The sequence below is a fragment of the Crocodylus siamensis genome, chromosome 10 (assembly GCF_052110815.1).
Source record: "Crocodylus siamensis isolate JL-2025a chromosome 10, ASM5211081v1, whole genome shotgun sequence".
Taxonomy (NCBI): Eukaryota; Metazoa; Chordata; order Crocodylia; family Crocodylidae; genus Crocodylus; species Crocodylus siamensis.
In genome coordinates, this window is record NC_143404.1 from 58,631,963 (window position 1) to 58,656,484 (window position 24,522).

General features: G+C 41.5%; 1 protein-coding gene across 7 annotated transcripts in view; it reads right to left on the reverse strand.

The window, feature by feature from the left end:
* SULF2 (sulfatase 2) overlaps positions 1–24,522 on the reverse strand; it is a 243,991-nt gene that overhangs the window by 48,244 nt on the left and 171,225 nt on the right. For all 7 annotated transcript variants that reach the window (XM_090064399.1, XM_090064400.1, XM_090064401.1 and 4 more), the window contains 2 exons: positions 6,821–6,972; positions 2,986–3,155 (listed from right to left, as the gene is read on the reverse strand). In XM_090064399.1, coding sequence (XP_089920525.1) covers positions 2,986–3,155; positions 6,821–6,972 — 322 coding nt within the window. The remainder of the gene's footprint in view (positions 1–2,985; positions 3,156–6,820; positions 6,973–24,522) is intronic.

Sequence of the window (24,522 nt, forward strand, 5' to 3'; positions counted from 1 at the left end):
GACTGTATCTGACCCTAGAAAATGGGGGTGGAGGTTGGGGGAATAATAAAATATGTACTATTTACAGAAACAGCAGTAATGGCCACTATGAAAATGCCCAGCTGTCTAGTTCAGTTCAACTATTGGTCCAGGGAGAAAGAAAGGAAACCTAAAAAAAAAATAGAAGGCTGGGGGATGACTGATTTTTTTTAAGAGGGCTGCAATTGCACATAAAGTATGTGTCAGCAACTGTGGCATAGGTAAGCATAACTCTAACTGGTTTAATCTAGCTGGCACAAGTAACACACAGTAACAAAGATGTGGCAGCATGGCATAGCAACCAGACTGCATAGCCAGGGTCACCTGCATGCATGTACCCTGGGTGGTAGCCCATACCATCCCCATGCCTTGACTACAATCGTTACCATTCATAGCTACATTTAAGTTAAAACCGTATTACAATTACACCTTCATTTTGCTGTATGGACAGCCCCTAAGAGCCAGAATTTGAGCAGTAACTAATGCTTCAACCAAAACTGGGAGGAAAAGGTATGGTGCCTTTATGTTGTCCATGATCTCAACCAAACACCAGTGCAATTCAGAGCAGTTTCAGGGCTTCTCTAACCTACATCATGGTCCACCAGCCACGTTAGGCCTTTTCCCTGGCCATGCTCTACCACCTCTCCCATACAGACCTGCAGAGGTGTAACAGGGTGGCTCTGCACTCTGGGCAGCAGCAAAGCACAAGGCAACCGTGCAATTTTTGCACCCTGTTGCAAAGGCAGAACTTGGAGCTGGTGACTCGGCCGCCCTTGCTCAGTTACACTAGTGCAGAGATGGGATATGCTAGCAGTACATCACCTGTTATTAAGGGATTGACATGGTAGTTTCAGGTAGGAGAAATATGGAAATCAGATGTCTAATTTGCCTGTTTAGCTGTCAAGACTGTGTATGCAATTGCATGTTTAACTTTTATTTGAAAATTAGGCCATATGTACCCAATGCAAGGAACAGTAATTGTATAAAATATTTAAAAATATATCCCAAGTAATGCATTAATAGCTGTCCACTTCTAATTAGATATTTGTGCATTGCTGAAAATAGTCTCTTTTTCTCATTATTCCTTTTTACTTAAGCAAAATGCTCCATATCATTTTTATATTGTATTGTGCTGTAAAAAGTGTTTAAAATAAATTGGAAGCAAGCAGTTTCCCTGCATAAGATGCATATAATAGAGCCTACTTAATATGTACATCTAAAAGAATAATGAAATTGTTTAATCTACCAAGATGATATACTGCTTTACAAATCAATAATTCTTGTAAAGTACCAGTGCCTATAAATTAATAGTTTAATAACAGTAATAAGAAAATTCAGCTGCAATTATAAAATCCCACAGTGGTTTCCATAAAAAACATCTCCCAGCCAGGGAAATAAATTCAATTTGCATGAAAATAAAAAGTAAACAATGTGAAAGGAAAAAAAACGTGCACTGCATCTTTTCATTCCCCCTCCCCTCCTCAGCTGCTTCTACCCCTTTCTCTTTTAACCATGATAATTAAATTGCTGTAGAGCATTGTTTGGAAAACGATTATCATCTCCTAGATAAGAGTGCCTTCCAAAAGCATTCCTAATAAGGCTGAGGTCAACTCTTCTGTATGAGCAACAACAGACAGTACTCGTTTTGAGCTTCTGTAGTTTTCATTTCAAAGGAGAAGAAACCAGCACAGGATGGCAAACAACTTAAACATGAAACACTGTATCACTTCAGGCCCAAGAGACAGATTCTCTTTAGTGACATCATGCAGCATAATGAAATATACATTTTTTAGCGCTCTAATATTTAGGCACTAAAACAGAGGAAATTTGTGCTGTCTTTCTCTATCCCTCACTCAGACCTTTTTCAGTGAAATCAGTAAAGGCTCCCACTTCATTTCACTGGGCTTTGCACCAGTCCCACAGAGCTCAACTCTTTAAGGTAGCGTGTGCTACTCTGTAATTTGTTCATAACCTTACAGAGTCAGTTCCAGGCTTCTACATAAAACTGAAATAACCTGCAATGTGTCTTCAAGCTAGATATGCAGGATTTGAATATGGAATCATTGTGTTGTCCATTACAGGCAGGAAGAAAATTACAAAGAGTGAATTCTGGTGAAAGTACAAGTCTAGTAGTCTGATCATTTTGCCAAAGACTTCCTGGGTAATGCTGGCCAGTCATGCATCTTGCCTGTATCTCAGTACCCTGCACCTCCCCCACAAGATAAAATTTCTACTTATGATCTGAATGGTGGGTATCATCCACAAACTGACAAACAATTCACGTGTACACATGCCAGAGTAACAATCTAAAGGCCAGAACCTGGTGTACATAATCACATTAAATACTACCGTATTTCACAAGCAATATTACTGATGTCAAACTTACCCCACTTTAAAGCCAGAGAAATGAGGACAAATCAGTCCCAATGAACAGGTCACAAAGTCCAATGAAGTCAACATTAATCTTTCCAGTGACTTCAGTGAACCTCAGTGAAGGACCATGGATGTGGGCCCTATTGCCAAGTTGCATATAACATTTTGCACATTCATATAAAAAGTCACAATGTTTTTGCTCTTGCTATCTGTGTGGAAGAAACTGTGTGCTTCAGAAAAGTGTCCTCTAGCACCCTGCACTGCTCTGAACAGGCTGCCTCCTAAACAGCCGTGTCTACCTGGTGCTTCATATGGACCAATTCACACTGCTGAGTGACACTACCATACAGCTTGCTTGCAGCACCATGTAGACACAGCTACATTGCTTCTGCTTTAGGAAGCAGCTCAACTGGAGCAGCTCGTGCAATGTACTTAATGACACCATTTTAGAGCATAGCAAGTTTATCAGGCAGAGTTTGTCAGGTCTTATAACGAATTTATGAGAAAATTCTAATGGACCAAGCAGTTGTTTCCACTAGAAATACCCAGTTCTTTTTCTTGTGCCTGGAAATACAGGGATTTCCTTTTCCTTACATGTGTTGTGAAGCATTGGGAAAGAGATGTGAATACTGAGGGGCTGAATCCTCAGGACCATGTGGAGCAGCATGGCTGATAACCATCAATACTGGTCTATGCGGATACATCTTCTTCGAGATTCTGAAGAAGTTAACACTGTCGTTGGTGATCAGATCAGTCAGATAATCCTGGAAGAGGAGGAAAGATTTTTAACAGATATTTCAACAACACTTTTAAAGTCATGAAGTGACTTCAGTTCTTTTCCACTCTTCCTCCAAAATACCTCCAATGCTAGATGCCACGTGCGGAATTGGAAGGACCAATAATCTCATTCTACCTTACAGACCCAGAGTCACACAGACACCAGGATAATAGGTGCAGTATATGAATCTAGATAAAAGGTTCCACTTACAAGACAGTGTTGAGAGCTCAGGAAAGTCACCTGGGAAGAAAGGGACTTCACGTGTTTTTAAGCCATAATGAGCATCAGATAAATTGTATGATACCTACTGGAGTCAAGTGGACTGAAGACACTGAAGAAGTGACAAGAAAACTCCTTAGGTACCAGCACGGCATGATTTGTTACAGAATATCACAGTTCTGGTATTGTTTTTTAAAAGGTCAAATACATGCAACCAGTTTTCAATGCAAAGCAAAAGCCTATAGACTGACTTGCTTTGGTCCAGTGCAAATATGAGACTGTGAATTTCTTAAGCATAATAAAGCATGCCAGAAGAGGTTTTGTCCTTTTATCTAGCTGTGAAGTATGATTTCACACTGTAGTCTGAAGAACACAATAGTACCTGTCAGACAACCTTGAAAAAAAAATTAAATTTATTAAAAATAAGCAACTGCAAAGCCTATGAGATCTAGGAGCCCTAGTTACTAGGGCTGTGTGAAGCTTCAGGTGGTGATTCGATTCGGAAGAGATTTGGCCTGATTCGGTGGCTGAATCTCCAAGTCCAAATTGAATCAGGAGACCGATCAAAAGGTCCGAATCAATTTGAAGCTCTCTGAATCTCCAGAAAAGATTTGGAGAGCTTTGATGATTCAGATAGTCCCTGGTAGCTGCAGCAGGGAGCTGCAGCTGGACTCAGAGCTGGTAAGCAGGGGGCGGGGGAAGAGAGTCTGGCAGAGGGGGGAGGACACCATGGGAGGGACCCCTGCCAGCCCTCATCCCCTGCCTGCTTGCCCAGCCCCCTTGACCCCCTCCTGCTCCCCCAACCCCGCCATGGCTGCCCTGCCCAGCCCAGCTCCTGGTGCTTTAAAAAAAAAAGCCCCCACTCACCAGGAGCTGCTGGGTGATTTGGCAGCAGCTGAATCCCTGAATCAGAGTTGGCCAAATCGATTCAGGACAGCGGCTCAAATCACCGAATCAAATCACTGTCCCCTAAATTGGCCGAATCCAAATCCGAAGCAAATACTAGCCGCTTTGCACAGGCCTACTTGTTAGGAGAATCCAAATATGACAGTCAACTACTACATACGATAAAGTTAAAATGTAAGCAAGTGGAAAAGTAAAACTGGGTGCGTCTACATGAAACTCTATGGCAATGTACTGCCAGTGGGCGCAAACTGTGACACCGATGCTGTGTTGCTGTAGCAATGAGCTATGGCGATGTAGAGCCTAAAAATAACAGTGCACTGCCAGAACTGCCCAGTACCAGCAGGTATTGTGCAGTCAGGGGCACATGTAGATATGCCCACTGACTAGCATATTTTTGGATTAGAGTTTTAAAAATGATTGATGATTCTGGTTCCCTCAAACAAATACATTTGGGTGCAAAATTTTAGACACCTTGATATGGCCTGATTTTCAGAACGTGGTTGACTCACTGGCCCCTTTTGAAAAATGTTAATCTTCAAATGATAAATGTGAGAGTTAATGAATAAACTAGGGTGTTTTTTTTTTTTTTTATTTAATGATTTAAACAGGACTTCCATTTTGGAAAATATAACTCTTATCCTGGAATTGACTCTTTAACATTAAACTTTCAATCAAATTTGGATTACGCAGTTTTCAATTTTACAACTAATAGATCAACTGTTCATACAACCACTAATGGGTTTTGCCAACTTATATGCGAGTGGAGATATATAAGTTGGGGGAAAAAAGATATTTGTTGTATAAAAGTAGAAAGGGTCATTAAAACAATCTCTTTGAAGACAGGTCCCTTACTGGAAAACGCAGTCACCAAAAGAAAAAAAAATAATAAAAAAAGAGGAAGGAAATGTGTTCCATCATATTTTTCAACTTCTGATTGATTCCTGATATCTAAATGTTGCCAGCAGTACATGTTGCTGCTTTGCAGACTACTGTCAATAAAATACAGTAGCAATTTATATGCAAAGACAAGAAGGTCAACTGGAACATTCGTTTTCTAAAAGAATTTTGTGGAATAAAAGGGGATACATAAGAATGATGAATATCTGCACAAAATGAGAATACACATGTTTTTAAAGTGCTGGAAATAGCAAATGGAGTAGAAGGTTTTGGGGAGTGTCATTTCTTTCACTGGCTCCTTTGATAAAATGGGGAATGGTAGTTGTTAAAAATAATTTACTTAATGCTGTCTCGTGTAAGAGATTTCCATCAAAACATTTCTGGTAATTTGGCAGCTAAAAGCACTCCCATCCTTAACTGACTAGAAAGGAAATAGGAGGGAGATGTCATTTTGTTCCCAAGTTGTCCTTCCCTCTCTGCAATTGGTAATAGAAAATGATACCTTAGAAATATGTTACGATTAGCTTCCAACACAAGGCATGTTAAACTCAAAACCAAAGAAACATTTTCTAAGTATGTGCCATCACCAAATCAAAATACCACCACAAGTATATATGTTGCTTGTAAGTGTGTAAGTCTAGCCTGACAATGAGTATGATGGTGAAAATTAACATGATTAATTAAACACTTTGTAAATCCAAAGGTAGGTGATGTCATTTTGCTGATATTTACTTCTTTCCCTCCTTTTTCACTCTTATACCATTTCTTTCAGGTTCCAGTTTTCTAACCAAAGCTGTTTACTGCTAAATTATTTACAGACATAAATCACAGACTCTGCAACCTACTTTAGAAAATCATACAAGTTGTGTCCCTTGGCAAATGCACATGTTTTGCTCAAGTAAACATACTCTTCACTTGCAGTCATTTATCTATGAGAGCTATAAAATGTTTTAGATGAAAAAAGAAGCAGTGGAGTTGCATCAGGGTATGGGTGTCACAACACTTTGTGAGCTCAGTCAAGGTGAAGTGCAACCACAAGTACTCCAGGAATACTATTCATGTATGTCCTTCTAAAGTCTGAACGAATATACCATATTTCATGGTATCATAGATTCCCCTACACCAGCCTACTATGATGATGAAATGATTTCTCTCCAATAAATAAATAAATAATTTATATAAAACACAAGACAAAAAACCATCCTATAGGTAGAGGGCATCAGTTTTTAAATCTCATTTACACTCCACTGAAATAAGTTTTACACTGGTGTAACGGCCCTTAGTCTGGCTCAACATTTGTTAATTGAATTACCTGGCAGTGGAATACAAGTCATGATGCAATTAAATCCATTTCTCATCTTGTAAGACATATTGAAGTTTTACAGTCTCAGGATGGCTAGCTTATGCTCCCATTGCTGCTAAGAATGTTTTAAATAACATGTCACAAAAGAAATGAAGAGATAGTATTTAGTATGAAGGACCTGCCTCATGTACTGAAGCTGGTTTTATGACCAATGGCTTTCAAATATGAAAAGAAAGCTTTAAATAGACTGAATCCAGAAAGTGTATCTGGCCTTCTTACAATCATGTCCAAGGGGGGTAAAATCAAAGTAAAGCAATAGGACCTACCCTGGAGTAGTCAAATCCATGTTTCTCCTTTACTCCATTTCTACAGAGCGTGTAGTTGTAAAAACGAGAATTTTTAAGTAATCCAACCCATTCTTTCCAGCCAGGAGGCACATAGGAGCCATTATATTCATTAAGGTACTTTCCAAAGAAAGCTGGAGGTAGAGAAAGGAAAGTATAGTAAGCAGGTATAATACAAACTCTTCAGGGATGCTGTATTTTACCACACTCTTCTTCAGCTTTTGCCTCCTACGTACAGAATGCTCATTTTCTTCTTCCAGGCACATTTAACACACAACAAACTATGAGATGTTTTAGGAAATCTGATTGCTACTTTCACTGCATTTCAGAGGTCCCTAATATTGTGGATCTTCTTTTTTACAAACCACCTATGTAGGAAATAAATGAAACCAGACTAAGCTGAGAAGTGAAATAACCGCTGAAGTTCCTGGAATGGCTCAGGATAGTCATACTCATATTCATGACACTCATACTCATACTCAGTGAAAACAAGCAAAATATGTTTAAAATAGTGCCAGTTGCCACATTATCTCATCCTACACTGAAACACCCAATTTAGCTGCACTCTTCGTATTGGCTACACCCACTTAAACTGTCTCCACCTCAGTAACTCACAGAAATAGTAAGTTCAGCAGCATGAGGCTAGGGCTGGGAGAAGCTGCGACAAATGAGGTTCACCCAAAGATTGAGATTTCAAACTGCAGGCTTAAAAGAAATGAAACAGCCTGCTTGGTAGAAGCACAGACACACAGGGTATATGTATCATTAAAGAGAGCTAGGCAGGCACGTGAGCCTTCCTCCCAGAAGAGCTATTCATGCTAGCCAGGCTCCTGTAAGCCACAGATGCACTGACACAAATTACAGAGAATGGTTAAGAGAAATGCAAACCGTCTGAATTATAAAGGGAAAGCACATATTCCCCAGGATGTTATATTATGCCTAATGATGCTTTCCCAGTATTTCCTTTTTAAAAGTTAATTTAACAGCACACATATTTCACTATATACATAATTAGCATGTGAGCACTATTCAGTGCATGAATCCTCTAGCCACTTTGATAAGACCTAATCGCAAAATTCTGGCATTGGATCCACAGGGTGGAGTGCAACTCTGCTATCTGATTTGCCTTCCATGTTTAAAACTCTCCTGGATCTCAGCTCTTTAGCGATGCTTCTCCATTAACAGGTTAGGGCCCAGACGGCGACATACTTTCCACCTTGAGGTTATACCGATTTTTGAAACCAGATAGTTAACATGGCAGTTCAGGCTGATGTTCTGTCAATGGACATGTGCGTGTATGTAGACACAGCAGAAGAGAAGAATCTCTGATGTGAGCTTAGCATTTTGACCTAGATCTGTATAACTCTGATATTCAAAGAAACCCAAAAGACTTAGACACGATTGTCAATGCCCCCCAACATTTGATTGAAACTGGGTATCTATACTCCTAAGGAAGTTTAAAAATTTCAGTCTTAAGTGCCTGATTCTGATCTTCCTTGCACTTGCGAGAACAAGCATACGCCATGGAAGTCATTGGACTAGATCTTTAACTGAGGTAAAGTGGCAAAGCTCTAGTTAAGTCACTGAACTTATACCCATTTATGGCAGCTGAGCATTTGTCCTGCAGGGAGTTACAGTGAACTAAAACTAATGACAGAGAAATCCTTCTTCACCCACTGATCACACAGCTTCTGCTTTATAAGACACAGCAGGAATTTAAAATGCACAGTACAGACACAGTCAAAAATTGAGTAAAAGATGCACATAAAGACAGGTATTAACTGGCCTAAGTCAGAATAGCTTCACTATCTGTACCAGCTGAGACCTGACCTAAAAAATCTCTGTGCAACTACTATAATGGGAGAGAGGGCACTGGCAACATAGGTATTTTGATCAGGTTACTTATCCCCTTGTACTGAAAAGTAAAGGTACTCAAATAATGCATCTCCCTGGCCAAAAAAGAAAAAAAAAGGGGAAAATCTGAGCTCTTTCGAAGGAGATGATTATGATCTGTGGCATGTAAGACCAGTAAGAAGATCCACCAAAAAGACACATCAATGAATAAATACTAGAAGCACTCTGAAATTGCATGGCTCCTTTTATCCAAGAAGCTACAATCATTACTACTCCCATTTTACTAATTTTACTGATTACCCGCAGAACTGAGTTATGGAGGAGTTAATTGACTTGTAACTCTGATCCCAAATTAGGAGTTTTCTTGGAGAATTTCTGGTTCCTTGTTATAATCACTAGGTCAGGCATGTCTTTAAATCAGACTTTCATCAAAATCAGACAAAATAAATTCCCTGCACTGAACAAAGCAAAATCTGCTTCACTGTAAATGGCTAAAAACATCTCATTATTTCAGGGCCTATGTTGTGAAAGTACTCTCTCAAGAAACTTTGATTTCTGAACAAGATCCAATATTTAAAAAGTGAAAGGCAATCCACAGTGATGCGTGGGTAATTAAAGAGTGCAGGAGACTTTTTTTTTTGGCTTGATATCAAAGGATAATGGATTGAGATATTGACTGTTGTCTACGGTGGCAGGTATGTACAAGGCAGTCTACAGGCTTTTGTGACTCACCAATATATTACATCCAAACAGAATTAAATTTTGCACTCCTTTATGGAAGCACAGCTTCCAGTTTACCAGTCAGTTCCTAAAGCCTGTGGCCGAGTCAGCTGAAGAACACAAGAAAGCAGCATTCTTGTAAAGAATTACTCCAGTGTCATTCTGCAGGGGCATTAAAGGAAAGTCTTATGGAAGTTCCTTCCAGCACCTTTCTGCATATCCACCAATGTACATCTGGGATGTCTTTATAATCTTTCATGGACGTCAAAGTACTTTAAACAATTTTCTCTACTGTTTCTAACTTTCCATTTCACATCTCTCCCTCCTTTGCTCCCTCCTTTGCAGGAACCTTGAAAGACTCATCATATAAAGTCTTCCAAATGTTGCTCTTTTGTGCTACAAAATATGGGGCTACGGTAAAGCTCTTTTGCTGCTGGGGGAAGATTTTGCTTTCATATTGTTAAGCTTCTCTCTCTAAAGCGATTTTTTCCCTTGCATCAGCACAGCCCATCATTCGAGACAGCTGCTCACTGGAGAATGCGAGTCTTCATTTCATCCAATTCCAGACTGCTCCAGGATTTCATTAGCAAACATTTGCAGGAAGCACAGCTGTATATAAACAGTTATGCTTCACCATCTAGTCTAGGAAGTTATCATAAAAGATGTCCAAATGGCTTTAAAAGCTTTTCATATGTATAAGAATGGGGAAATTCACACAAACGTACATGCTACACAAACCAGCCTCTCCTATGAACAGGTGAAATAGGATATGTGGGAGATAATATGGTAATAGACATGAGACCTATATACAACACAGTCTTTTCTGCAACATGTCATGACCTCTACAATTTTACTGTTTCTCAAGCCTCCCCACCATTCTTAATCCCTTGAGAGGGACTTCCAAGCGCAGGTGGAAATTACAAGAGTTTAAATTTCTTTTTGCTGAAGGGTTAAAAGGCAAAAACTGAAGATGTGAGAATTTGCTCCACAGTAGCCACATCTACATAAGACACTGAATGTGCAGTCATTACTGTGCAGTCACTTATATAAGTACTAAATCACTGCACAGTAACTGGAGTTACTGCGCAATAGCGTTGCTGAATGGCTTTTTTGTGACACTGACTGTACAGTAGCCCAACACTACGACACAGCAGTATCACAGCAAGCTTTCTGCCATGCAACACTACAGGGCAGTCAGCATCTTGGTAGACATGGCCATTATAGACTAATACAAAAAACCTACTCCATACACAAAGCAAGTATGAATATATCATACCCAAACCCTACCGCTTCAAAAAATAATCTAGCCTGACAACATGCAGCCAACGTAATGAAAATTAAAAGGAAAGGTTGCTCGTTCTGAATATCATCTAAAAGAGTGAATCCCCAACCATGGCGAATTCTTAAGTCTGTTCTACCAACACTTACAAGGTTTCTACCATTTTTTTAAATAGTGGCTTAAAAACGCCTTTTCCCAAATTATATAAAAGCACAGAAAGACCATCAAATGCCTTTCCTGGCCTCTATAGTCAACTGCAAATCAAGAGGGTACTCCACGCTGGATGCAAATCTAATATCATCCTTTTTACAGAGTAGTGACTATTTCCCTCTAAGGAGGGTGAGGCTGACACTGATTTCAATAACTCTGCAGAGTAGGGCTGTGCGAAGCTTCGGTAGCCAATTCGATTCAGAGGAGGTTCGGGCTGATTTGGCGGCCCAATCTCCAAATCCAAACCGAATCAGGAGACCCATTAAAAGATCTAAATTGATTTGGAAGCCTCCGAATCAATTTGGAGAGATTTGGAGATTCAGAAGGCTTGCAGGAAACAGAAACTGAGAAGAAGGAGGGGGGCAGGGTGATCTGCCATATACAGAAAAGGCTGAGAGGGGGAAAGACTGCTCTGATATTGATACAACATATCAATACTGATACAACATATCAAGCTGTGTCTGAAGTGATCTCTCCCTTTTCTGAGCTGTCTCTTTCTTGGACCAGCAGCATCTGAAAGGCTCTGGCTTGCTATCTAGTCTCTTGGTAGCTAGTCTCTCTTCTTGTAAGAGAGACTAGCAATCTTTTCCTACTTACCCTTGCGTACAATCCCTATTGTTATCCCTATCCATTCCTTTCAACTTATTCTTCCCCCAAAATCCTCTTATTTGTTCTTGTTAGTCTGTCTTGATTCTTTCCCCCCACAGAAAACAATCCATGTTTTCCCTGACAGTGTGTCATCACTGTGCAGGAAAGCACAATATATATTATACACACACACACATTTTGCAGCACGCCAAACATTATGAATCATGCTGGAAAGGCAGGTACCAGGTCTTCTGGCAGGGGAGGGAGATGGGGGCAGAGGGAGAGCTGCAAGTTCCCCCCGCCCCAAACATACATGCACCCACTTTCCTGGCAGCGATGAGTCTTTCATAGATTCATAGATGCGAGGGTCAGAAGGGACCTCAACAGATCATTGAATCTGACCCCTCTGCCTAGGCAGGAAAGAGCACTGGGGTGAGATGACCCCAGCCAGATGCCTATCAGCCTCCTCTTAAAGACCCCCAAGGTAGGGGAGAGCACCACCTCCCTTGGAAGCCTAGTGAATTTGTAGGCGGCCACAAGATCACCTCTCAGCCTCCTTTTGTGGAGGCTGAAGAGGTTCAGGTCCCTCAGTCTCTCCACATAGGATTTGTCCTATAAGCCACTAAATATACGAGTGTCCCTCCTCTGGACCCTCTCGAGTCTATAAAGCTCCTTCTTGAAGTACAGCACCCAAAACTGGATGCAGTACTCCACCTGCAGTCTGACCAATGCTGTATAGAGGGGAAGTATCACTTCCCTGGATCTATCTGAAATGCATCTGCTGATGCAAGACAAAGTGCAGTTAGTTTTGCTGACGGTTTTGTCACACTGACGACTCACGTTCATCCTGGAGACCACTATGACTCCAAGATCCCTTTCTGCTTCGGTGCTCTGAGAGGGTCACTTCCCAGTCAGGTGTGCTGGATATTTTTTGCACCCTAGGTGCAGCACTCTGCACTTCTCCTTGTTGTACTGCATCCTATTGTGTACTGCCCACTTTTCTAACCTGTCCAGGTCTGCCTGCAATTGTTTTCTACCCTCTGGAGTACCCTCTTCACCCCAAAATATAGTATCATTCACAGACTTGGACAGAGTACACTTCACATCCACATCCAAGTCACTGATGAAGACATTGAAGAGTACAGGTCCAAGGACCGAACCCTGCGGAACCCCACTACCCACGTACTTCCAGGGCAATACCAACCAGTCTACTACCACTCTCTGAGTGCGACCCCCAAAGTCAACTTGCCACCCACCAGACCGTGAAAACGTCTGTCACAGCCTCTTAATTTATTTATGAGAATGGGATGAGATACTGTATTGAAGGCCTCGTTAAAGTCCAAGAAAATGACATCTACCTCTACTTCTGCATCTAAGCATTTTGTGACCCTGTCATAAAACAAAACCAGATCGATCTGCTACGAATCCACGCTGGTTGCCCTGCTGCATTATTTTTCCTGCTAGACTCCCACAAATATGATCCTTCATAATCTTTTCGAAGACCTTTCCAAGAATGGAGGTGAGACTGACTGGCCTATAATTACTTGGATTCTCCTTCCTCCCCTTCTTCAAAATAGGGAGCAAATTGGCCCTTCTTCCAGTCCTCCGGGACCTGACCCAAGCACTACAAGTGCTTAAACAGCCATGGCAGTGGTTCTGCTATGACAACAGGCAATTCCTTCAGTACCCTCGCATGCAGCTCATCCAGGCCTGCTGACTTGAACACATCCAGTCCATCCAAGTGACTCTGCACCAAGTCTTCTGCTGAGAGTGGGAACAAGGAGGTGGTAGCAGTGCCTGCACCTGCACCACCACCACTAACCAGTAGCAGCATGACATTCTCCACCCCCATTTCAGTTCACAGTGTGAGCTTTCCAGTGCCAGAGGAGGAGCTGGATCTGGAAGCAGAGGAGTTGAGGGCCATAGCAAAGGAAATTCTGGGGAACCTTGAGGTGCCCTTTCACAGAAACCACTGCACCACTCTCCCTGAAACCTGGCAGACATCATGCCCATGCAAGGGGCTACCATCCCTGCCGCTTTCATCCTGCTGACTTAACACACAGAAGTGACACGAATTTTGCTTTCAACAGTTTGCTGTGCACTTTCACAGATATGCCTGCACCTATCTCCTTGAAAAACTTGGCAGGCTTCATGCTCTGAATAAACTACCATCCCTGCTGTTTCCATCTGAATCTGCAAAAAAACGATAACGTTATAGGTACTTCAGTGATTCCACATTATAGCCTATGGCCGAATCTCCAAACTGGCGCTGAATCTCCGAATCTGAATTGGCCAAATCGAAGCGGGATAGTGATTCAAATCACCAAATTGAATCACTGTCCCTCTGAATCTGCTGAATTCAAATCTGAATTGAATACTTGCTGCTTTGCACCGGCCTACTACAGAAATTGGCAAGAAATCAGAATCAAGTCCAGGGTTCCATCTTATCACTCAGTGGGCCTGTCTACATGAGATATTTACTGTGCAGCTGACTAATTAGCTTCACAATAATAATCTCCCATCTACTACACCTGTGCCCCTATTAGGCTGCAGTAAACTAATTTACTCTGCAGCAGGATAGTACTTATAAATACAAATACTATCCTGCTGTGGAGTGAAAAAACTCTGCACCAGCACACATATAAATGCTGAGGGCCTGCCTGGGGCTCTCAGATGCTTCAGTGTGGGGGCTGCCTGCTCACCAGCCCACAGTGAAGTACCCTCATGCCCCAGCCAACCCCTCCACAGCACGTGGAGCTGGGCTGGCAGGCTACCCCTCAGGGTCCCCTGCCAGCCAGGGCTGCTCCACCCTGGCTCAACATGCTGCGCTCCTGGGCACACTCACCCTACTTGAATAAACTCTGGACTGACAAACTTCGGAGTTCATTCAAGTGCATTAATATGCATGTAGAGATACACCCAGTTTAGCTGATTATGGATTTCAGGTCAGATTCTGTGTTATTTGACTGCCATTTCTCTTTTATTTAGGCAAAGTTCTGTGAACTACTGGTCAAGGATCCTTATCCATTTCAGTAACAGCACACCCAACAATATCATCACAATGCTTACATTCATTTCAAATGAGGGTAATAGGATGAAATCAAGATAGGAATGCACAGGCAGAATATCAGTAATAACTTCCTGACAGAGATATGTTTCATTGTGGAATGGTTTCTCCCCTGGGACGTAGCGGAAGCAAAATCTCTTGTGATATTTAAGCCTATACCGGGCTATGCACTAGAAAAAAAAACATCCTATGGAGCAATCCTGTCTTGGTTGCGATGAAGCAGATAGCCTAACAGGTCTGTCTCACCTCTAATTTATACTATTCCATAATTTTAGCATTCAGAACTACATGATACTCATGTTCCCAAAATAATAAAGGTTGACTCCCTTAACCCTCTGTATTCCTTATTTTAAGTACTTTATAGAGCACTGTATTCATTCTCACATATTTTAAAAGCTATCTTTTCAGTCACTTGCTCATGTTTTGATATGCTAATCTTAAAGCTTTCCACATGAATTTATTTATTCATCTTAGTTGTTCCATATCTGTTTTTAGAACTATTTTTTCTAGGTCAAGAGATTGAGCTGACGTCTGCATCTATTACAGTTTTAAATGAAAAAGCTACATTTCTGATTGCTGTGTATCTAGCCAGAATTTTTTGTGATACTCTTCTGTTTTGTAAAAGACAATCAGATAAAGGCAGGTGTAATTTCAGAAAGACTCATATTTATGTGCACTAGTAACAATAAGTCCAAGGGTCAAATTCAAGAGTCACTCCCAATAAGACTACTGGAAACTGGTAGCAGTTCCAAGAAAGTCAATAGATTTAAAGCGGAGTTAAACGGATTCATGTGAGAGAAGGATCAGATCCTTTGATTAAAACGCTAGAAGTGGCCATATTTTCAAGACGCCTCAGTTTCTTGGGTGCTGAAACATTTGGAAAGCTAGTACCAATTGTGTAATCCAAACAATGAAAAGCTGTCTTTTAGCTTTTCGTGGCAATAGGAATTTAAGCTCTGATGCAAAGGGTTAAAAGATCTGGACTTCATGTCAATCTCTCAGTAACCATGATAATGAGGCACAGAGAATACCAGTATATAGTAGGCTCTTATACATTAGATCAGGGCTGTTCAACTTCTGAGTAGCCAGGGATGACATGCTACATTGCACGTCTCCCCTGCCACACTGTGCCCATGCCTATCCAGCAGCACCACAATACAATGTGTGGCTTGCAGCCACATGGGCAACTGCCAGGGCACTGCACTTGGGTTCCCAGGTCTCCCTGGGTCCCCGGATGTGGATCCCTCAGCCTTGTGGGCCATGCTGCCCTGCCACACTGCCAGGGATGGAGGCAAGTAGTGGGCACTAGAGAAGAGAGAGGGAGGCAGGAGATTCTGACAGCAGTAGGAATGGCTGGGGAAACAAAGCCTGAACCAGAAGCTCAGGGACTGCAGGTTAACCCCTCAGGGGCTGTATATGGCCTGCTGGCCTCCAGTTGCACAGCTATGCATTAAATCATTAATTGTAGAAGGGAAAGTACCCTAAGGCTACACTTTTCTCTCAAGCCCCTGTAAGTCCATTCATTTAGGCCCTCTGCTTATTTCTAACACTGTGAAAGGTCTGCTTGAAGTCAGTGCTTTCAGGCATCCTCAAAGAGGCACCTGAACAGGTAGGATATATAGAGAGAAGTATAAAGTATATAAAGTTTGGGGACATTGTTGTCCAGATTCTCCTGTGTATTACAATACGTTGTGAGCCCAAAGCTGCCTAACTAAAGGCCAGTGTACCATACCACACTGTAGAGGAAACCACTAGTATCAGAATAGGGCTCTTACACGTAACCCCTTCTCTCTGAGGCTGGTGGAGATGTAGCTAAGGTGAAAAAAAGTCACCCTATGTTCTGCTAATCCTTGGTTGCACTAACAGCTTCATGAGGTCATCGGGGAAACACTGTAATTGGAGTAGTCTGTTGGCTGCTATAAATTATGCTAAGGAACCAGTTTCAAGCACATATGGCCCAGGACTACATGAACACAAAGATAAGCATTACAATACCTTTGAACCCCCGCCCGCCCTGAGTTTGCATCTCTCATTCCTCAGCTGCAGCCCAGGATCAGTGCCAAGTGCTATTTATCAGACCCACCTGGCTCAAGGGGAACAGGTGGAGCCAATTAAAACAGAAAACTTTTACCCAAATATTTCAAAATGGTCAACAAGGATTAAACAGAAAAATGGAGCTAACAATCCAAGTCCTGCTTGCCTTTTTCAGGAATCCCAAGGAAGTCAGTGGACCAGAGTCTACTTCTATGGAAGCCAATGAGAACATCATGACTGTGTTGTTTTTAACCTGACAGCACAAGGGAAAGCAGCAAGGTTCAAACTGTAATTCAGAGCTTGTTTTTGGAATGCAGAATCTTGCTCTAGGTCAGTCCACTCATACGTTTACAGAACTGGATTGCCAACTGTGATTATCCTGATCTGCTGTTTACCCAGGGTACTCCCAAAAACAGATGCCTGGGAGCATGGTGATTTATTGTACACTAAAAGTGACTAAAAGACCACCACTACCATCTACTTTTACAACAGGAGCCCTTTGGTCTCCAGATGCAAATTTGTACCTTCATGTTAAAAAAACCCTCAAATAAACCAATACCCCTCCCTCCCCCTACCACCCCCCCCCCCAAAAAAAACCATGTCAAAGACTGGCAACCTTTTTAATAGTAAGTGGTATAATAAAAGACTTAGACGGCTTACAGTGAACCTTTATTAGTCAGCATTGCCTCATTTTGCACAAGTTCAATCTTAGAGTTTTAATCAATGCCATTTTGTCTGCAAGACTGGAGAAAGTCTCTGACTGCCAAACTCTGGGAAAATATCGGGTTATGTTGTGCAAGAAGAAACATCTACCCTCTTGAAATGAAACCCAGTTTTTTTTTTCCATTTAGTAGTGCACTTGGAAGAAGCACTAGGGAAAACATTAGTTCATAAATAAATATGCAAAGGGAACAATATACTCTTATTGGACCCAATTAAGAGAAAATTCCCACCCTGATTCAAACTAACCACAAAATTCTCTCTCGCTATAACTCCATCCAGACAGAAGAAATCTCATCTTCTACAGTTACTTTCCATGGGTTCATCTCTTCCATCTTTTCTGAAATAATCTTGGCACCAGGGACATGTATAACAGCTGACCTCTATGTCCTTCATGTATCTATCCAAGGTACCTATATGGCCCTCAGTATTGAAGTACTTCGCACAATATTTATTTATCCTCACAACACACTATATAGTAGGAAAGAAGCTGTCTTCCCTTTTCACAGAAGGGAAACTGAGGCACGAGAAAGACTAACTGACTTGCTTGACATAGATCTCTTGAAAAGGTCTGTTGCAGAGTAGAAAACTGAACTGTAGTACCCAAGCACTAGGCTGGCACCGTAAGTACTGGGCCATTGTCCCTCCCATATACAAGGAAAGCATTACAGTTCTCTACAACGTTCAATCCTGCCTCAGGAAATACTTTCTATTAAGTTTTATATTACAGGCAGCTGCTGATCTTAGAATTTACCAGGTGCCAGAGTTCAGAGATATCAGAAGATTTATTCCTTCATCTTTGAGCTGGATACGCCCAGGCAGGCTTTACCACTACCTACCAATCCAACTCTTTCTGCTCTTACTAGATGAGTATAACAATAAGGGTCTCATACGTTTTGGGGCACTGAGAAAAGCAGATTTTAGAATCTGCATTCATGCTATCACTGGAACTCCTATTTGAGCTCCACTGTAACATTATTACTCTGTCAACCTAACCTCTACAGTTATAAAAATAATGAGAGGGCAGCCTTGGGAAGCTGTGCTCCAAAAAGAACAATCGTTCAGAGAAAAACATCAAAAAAGGAGATACTCAGATATGAACGGGATTGTGATGTACATAACTGTATGAATGGACAGACAGAGAGATCTTAGAGAAGTGGTTCTCAACCTTTTTAGGCTGAAGACACCCTTTCCCAAGGCACTCCTTGGAAAATTCCAGCTCTTAGTTTTTATGCATTTTTTGACTATGGAGAAACAATACAGTGCTTTTTCTACTGTAAAGAACTCAGAAAGATTACAACAGGTCAGAATTTTATGAACACTATTTATATGAGTGTTGGTTTTATTTTGTGAATCATGTTTGTATACCCGATAATGCTAACTCTGCATGAAATTCTGTGGTATGCCTGAAAGAATCCCAAGGCAGACCAGGATGCCACAGCACTTGGTGGAGAATCACTGTCTTAGAAGGGAGACAGAACATTATCTCAGTCTTTTAGCTATGATCATGTATAGTACCCAATTCATCCTTCCCTTGCAAGGAGGTAGATACAATAATCTGATGGCTCCTTTTTATCTGTAAATAACAGATCCTAAATGATCTTGAATATGAATTTTGACAACATTTTGATAATGTACAAGTATTCTGGGTGGGGGGTGGCTCTTTTTTGAATCCTGAGAGATAAGAATCCTATTTTTGAAGAAATACCACACTAAAAATTGCTTCTTGGCTGAAATGATAAATCAATATGACAAAGCCATTATACGTTAAATGCTGAAGTTGACATCATATAAGACGGGTAAATTGCTGGAAAAAAGACAAGATGTTTTTGATAATCCACAATGTTTCATACTGAAAATGGATATATTTAGGCAAAAAGGAAAAGAACAGGGCTAGGCAGAAGGGACACATCCTCTGGTTTATTTCCATAGTCATTAGTGAACCCATCTCAAATGCTAGCAACAGTATGTTGGACTCCAGGCTAGGTTGGGGGGGGGGGGAAGGTACTTTAATTAAAGTGTCTCTAATCAAAGAACTCGAAGCATCTCATGTATCAGCGTCCCCACACTGAAAAATTGTTGCAGGGGTGCTTTTACTAAAAGTAATTGCATAAGCTTTAGTTAAAGTGCCAGGGCTACCATTTTTCAGCACAGGGATGCCAATACACAAGATGCTGGAGTCTGCCGGAGCATGGTAATTACCACGCCCCAGAAGACTCAAGTAATCGAGTCTGCTCGGACTTGCTGTAATTACAGTGCATCGAAGCAGCCTCACTGCATGTGTATAGGTGCTCATAAATCTCATTTTCAAAAGTGACTCAGTGTAGATTGAAAGCCAGTGCAAAACCAATTACACTTAGGTTCCTAATAGTCAGAATCACTTCTGAAAATGAGTCTTAGGCTCCTAAATCTTTTAGGCACACTTGAAACATTTATCCTCAGTCCTTCACTGATGGCAAATTCTGCTGTCCTTTGTATAGGCTTTGTCCTAGAGGTATACAAGCATGGTCAAGCAGCTATGGCACTGGACAGAGTCAGGAGACCTAGTTTCTATTCTCAGCTTTGCCAGTGATCTGTTATATGACCTTGAGCACATCACTTACCATTCTACAGTTTACATCATAAGCCCTTCAAGGCAGTGTGCCATTTGCACATTGCAGACTGGATTCCCTAAGCCAGTGATTTTCAACAAGAACGCCAAAACACCTTCATGTTTCACAAGCTCCTTTTAAGGGTGCTGTGCAATACAAGCATTGTTAGGTGTGCAAACACCTATACCCGATTCATGAGATAAACCCAGAGATTACAAGTAAGAATCCCTACTGTTAAAAACATTCTGACCTGTTGTGGGCTTTCTGAGTTCTCTGCTACAGAAGAATTGCTCTATTATTTTTCCATTGTCAAAAAGCAAGTAAAAGCTAAGAACTAGCATTTCCTGAGGGGTGCCTTGAGCCTACAGAATTTGAAAAGCACTGGCCTAAACACTTTCATAATACAAATAGTACAAACTTTGTGGAGTTGATAAACTCAGAATTTTACTCTTGGCTTGTATTTGTACATTACAATCCAGCCACATATTTTGCAGGTTCACTCCTCTTTTAATAAACATTTACCAACAGCCTTCTTCCTGTTCCTCAGACTTTAATGTAAAAGTAACTTTGAAATGTCAAAGCCTTAGACAGTGAAGTGGAAAAATAATTATTTGAATGCAGTCAGCCACTGTATCTTTTTAGTGTAATATTAATGGGAGGAAATGGAAGATTGCGACTGAATTTTAATGAATTAATTTGTTAATTATTGCAAAGCCTGTGAAGGAACTAAGTATGATTATTACCTTTATTCCCAGGAAATTTCAACTTATGGTACACACAGACCTCTAATAATATTTCTATGAATTCTTAACACATGAATACTGTAAAATAGTATTAAATTTCTGTATAATTCAAGTATGAACCCAATGTCAGAGGGCCAGATTTCGACATCCTAATTCACAAGTAGTCCTTAGCGTCGCCAAAAACAGTGGGGCAAGATGCACAGTAAGTACTGACAGTGTGCTCTTCTACAGGGCTGGATTTGGTTCATCATTCCTAATCCTACTGAATGTCATAAGACATGCATATGTTTTCATTTCCTGTAGATTAGGCTGAAATAATTCACAAAATGTTCTAGGAATCAGTCACCAATTTTAATTTAACCTAATGAGTTATACCAGAGAGTGGCAACTTTTACTGGCAGAGAGACCCAGAACAACTCAGCTCAGGTCTGAGGTAAGCAGGCACTAAGATTCACCCACCTCCACTGCTTCTGCCTGCTGCCCGACTGTGATGCAGCACTGGGGGTGCTTATACAAATGACATTTTTTACACGATAGAGTCCCTGAAAGCGGTCTACAGCTGTGACTTTATGCACATGCATGGCTGCAGAGCACTTTTAAAGTGGCTGATCATGCAAAAAATTAGCCTTGGTCAAATAAAGTACTAGGTTAAGGCACTGTAAAGCAAAGCACCTTAGGGAACTTGAGTTCCCTCCAGGATTTATTTTTTGTTTAGGAGTGGGGGAGGAAGGGGGAAAGAGAACAGCAGCATGGAGCTGCTGGCTGCTTTTAAGTGGCCAGCTGCCCTCCCCCCACTCCCCCAGCTCACGTACTGGGGGGAGCCGGGCCAGGCCAGGCCTGTGAGGCAAAGGGGGGCTCCATTCCAGTACAGTCCCCACCCCCACTCATTCAAAAGCAGCTGGCAGCTCTACAATGCTGCTTCCCTTTCCTCTCCCTGTCCCGCTTGGGAGAGGGGCAGTTCAGCAACATCCTTGGAAGCTGCTGGAGTGCCCCTGACTGGTGGCCAGGGCTCCAGTCCCCCACCCCTGACCCAACAGGGGGGTTAATTCATGGCACTTTACATAAAGGGCCATGAGTTAGAGAGGGGCCCTTAACATCTGTAGGCACCCTGGGGGAGCTCCCCTCTGCCAAAACCCCAGGTGCCTAACTGAAATGTAGTGCAGGCAGAGCCCCCCACCACCAAAGCCCAAGCTCTGTGGGCCAGATCCAAAGGCTGCATGGGCTGGATCCAGACTGTAGGCTGTAGTTTGTTGACCCCTTAATTAAACAATTAAACAAATGGAAGAGGGAAGCTCTTCTCATTAAGTAACGTGTAAGGAAAAGTTTAGATTTGTGTTACAAAATAAATTGTTGGTATTTGTTGAAGGACATAAACAAACAACAATGCATCATGCATTTTAAATGCTGCATCCTGGAAAGAAAAGCATGTGTTAAAAAAAACAGAACTTTTTTTTATAAATGTTTATACAAGGCACTTTTGGCAGGGTTAATTCTCTGACATTCAGAAATGTTTATTACAGGATCTCTTTGTTTTCCCTCCATTCTAGTCATGTCCTGCTCAGGGACTGAGCACTGGTGCCCACTATTTTCGGTTAGTGATGATTCAGGCAGCAGAGCTTCACCAGCTTTCCACAGATTAATTTTTCAGCCGACATGCTTGTTTACTTAAATTGTCCTTCCTGCATAATTTCCCACAATATGTAATAAGGCAATGACGTGAGACACTCTCCAAAGTAGGATTAAGATACAGAGAGCCAGAATGTACAGAGTTGGGCTTGCAGAGAGAACAACCCGGCCTTCATGGTTACCCCCTTACAATGATGACATTTTCCAGACTGTAATCCAAATTAATGCTGAGGAGAGCACACATATATTCACAGACTTAGGGGTTTAGTGGCAGAAAGAAAGGGGGGGGGGCAGAAAAATCAAGCTCTGGCCTATCCCTATGTTTATTCTAACTGATCCATACAAAGGTGGAAGCTTGAGTATTCTGCATGCTGGGAGAAATCCTGGCTCTATTTAAGTCACTGATGGAACTCCCCATGACTTCAAATAAGACCAAAATGTCACTCTTTTTTACCGTGTTTCTGTGCTTAATACAATGAAATCCTCCGAATTATCACAGACAGGTAGAAAGTGCAAAACTGCAGAAAGACTGACCGTGTGGAAGTGCTTGTGGCAAATGCTGTTTCTATGCCCTCCCACACTTTTTCCAGTTGACCAAGTGTGGGAGAATCCTGCATCATATTGATTTTTCTGCCCACGCGTTAAGTGGCACTTGTCCAGTAGTTTCAACAGCAGCATGAATCTAGCTGGAACTGCACAAGTCTGAATAAATACAAAGCACCAGATTTCACTACCATTGGAAAAATGCCACAGTGCAGGTAGGAAGATCCTATAGGGGGTGAGAATCCTCTTCTGCAAGAAGACCAAAATGCAGGGAGACTGAAACCATAAAAACTACAGCTGGAGGTACAAACTTACATGAAAGAGGGCAGAGGCAGGGAAGCTTAAGGAACATAAAGTGAAGAAGAGCATGAACAGAAGAGAGCAAGAGAGCAAAATGAGTGGACAGTGGGCTTAGATGGCTACAGATAGCCCCTTTCCTCCCCTTCTCCATTGCCCTTGTGTTTTGCAGCTCTGTGAGGATTTACACTTGTGCTCAAGTACTTTCGTGAATCAGGAACCTTGCTCACTCCTACAGCCACTCTTATACAGACTTCTCATTTCAGTGAGGTTTTACTGATGAGATCCAAAACACCCACTATAAAACTGGCTTGGAAAATATGAGATGCCGAGCATTCAAAGCTTTTAAAACTTATTTTCTACTGAATTAGTGAAGCAGGTAAATCTGATAAAATCTCTGGAAGAAGTAAGTAAAATGTGCCCACACACACAGCTGTGGACCCTTATCAGGGAACTCAAGCCCTTTAATAAAACCATAGTCCAGAATTCCAACCAGTCACTAATTGCGGCTACTGTTGAGTAAGTCTGATGAGAAAAACCCTGTGATTGCCTGCGTGTACTGAAGATTTCAGTCACCACACAAGTCATAGTTTGCACTCAAAAAAGTGGCATTTTTGCACATGCCAATAATTATCCCAAGAAAATTGGTCTGCACATTAATAGGGAAAAACTGTACATTTTACTATTTAGAAGGAAAAATAATTGGACATAATTTTTAATTTGGGGTCCAAATCATGACAGATCATGACACTATTGAATGTTTGCAACTCCTACTGAAATCAATGGGAGATGAAGTTGCTTGTGACATGGCCACTGACTACCTTAATAATAATGATAATGATCAAATATCAGCAAAGGACAAAATGCATTATAAAGAGGAAATCATTGACCTTGACTTGATGGATATGCAGTCACAGGTACTAATGCCTGAAATGATAAGTGAATGGAAATTGCTATCAAGCTATAAGACATTCATTTTCGTCCCTACTTCTTTCTTTCAGAACTAACACAGGTCTTTACTTTGGGAGGAACTGACCAAATTTAGTTTGAAACTTGGCTTCTGCAATCTGAGCCCAGTGTGCCCATGTGCTGTAATAACTAATTAACATTTATAATGTGGTAGTGCCTAGCAGACTCAAACCCAGGTCAGGGCCCCATTGTGCCAGTGCCGTACAAACATATGGTACGTGACAGACCCTGACCCAGACAGCTACATGAATATATTCAGGCTTACGTTTCCCTCTGAAACCCTGCTTACTGACATGCTATAACAAGGTGTTAATGAGCAACACAGCACAAGTAAACTCAAGAGTGTGACAGCGGCACTGTAATGGGCAAGGTCCTGAACTGCATGCCTACATAAAAGGAAACGAGTGTGATACAGAAACTCACGTTTCCACCGCTCTACTTCA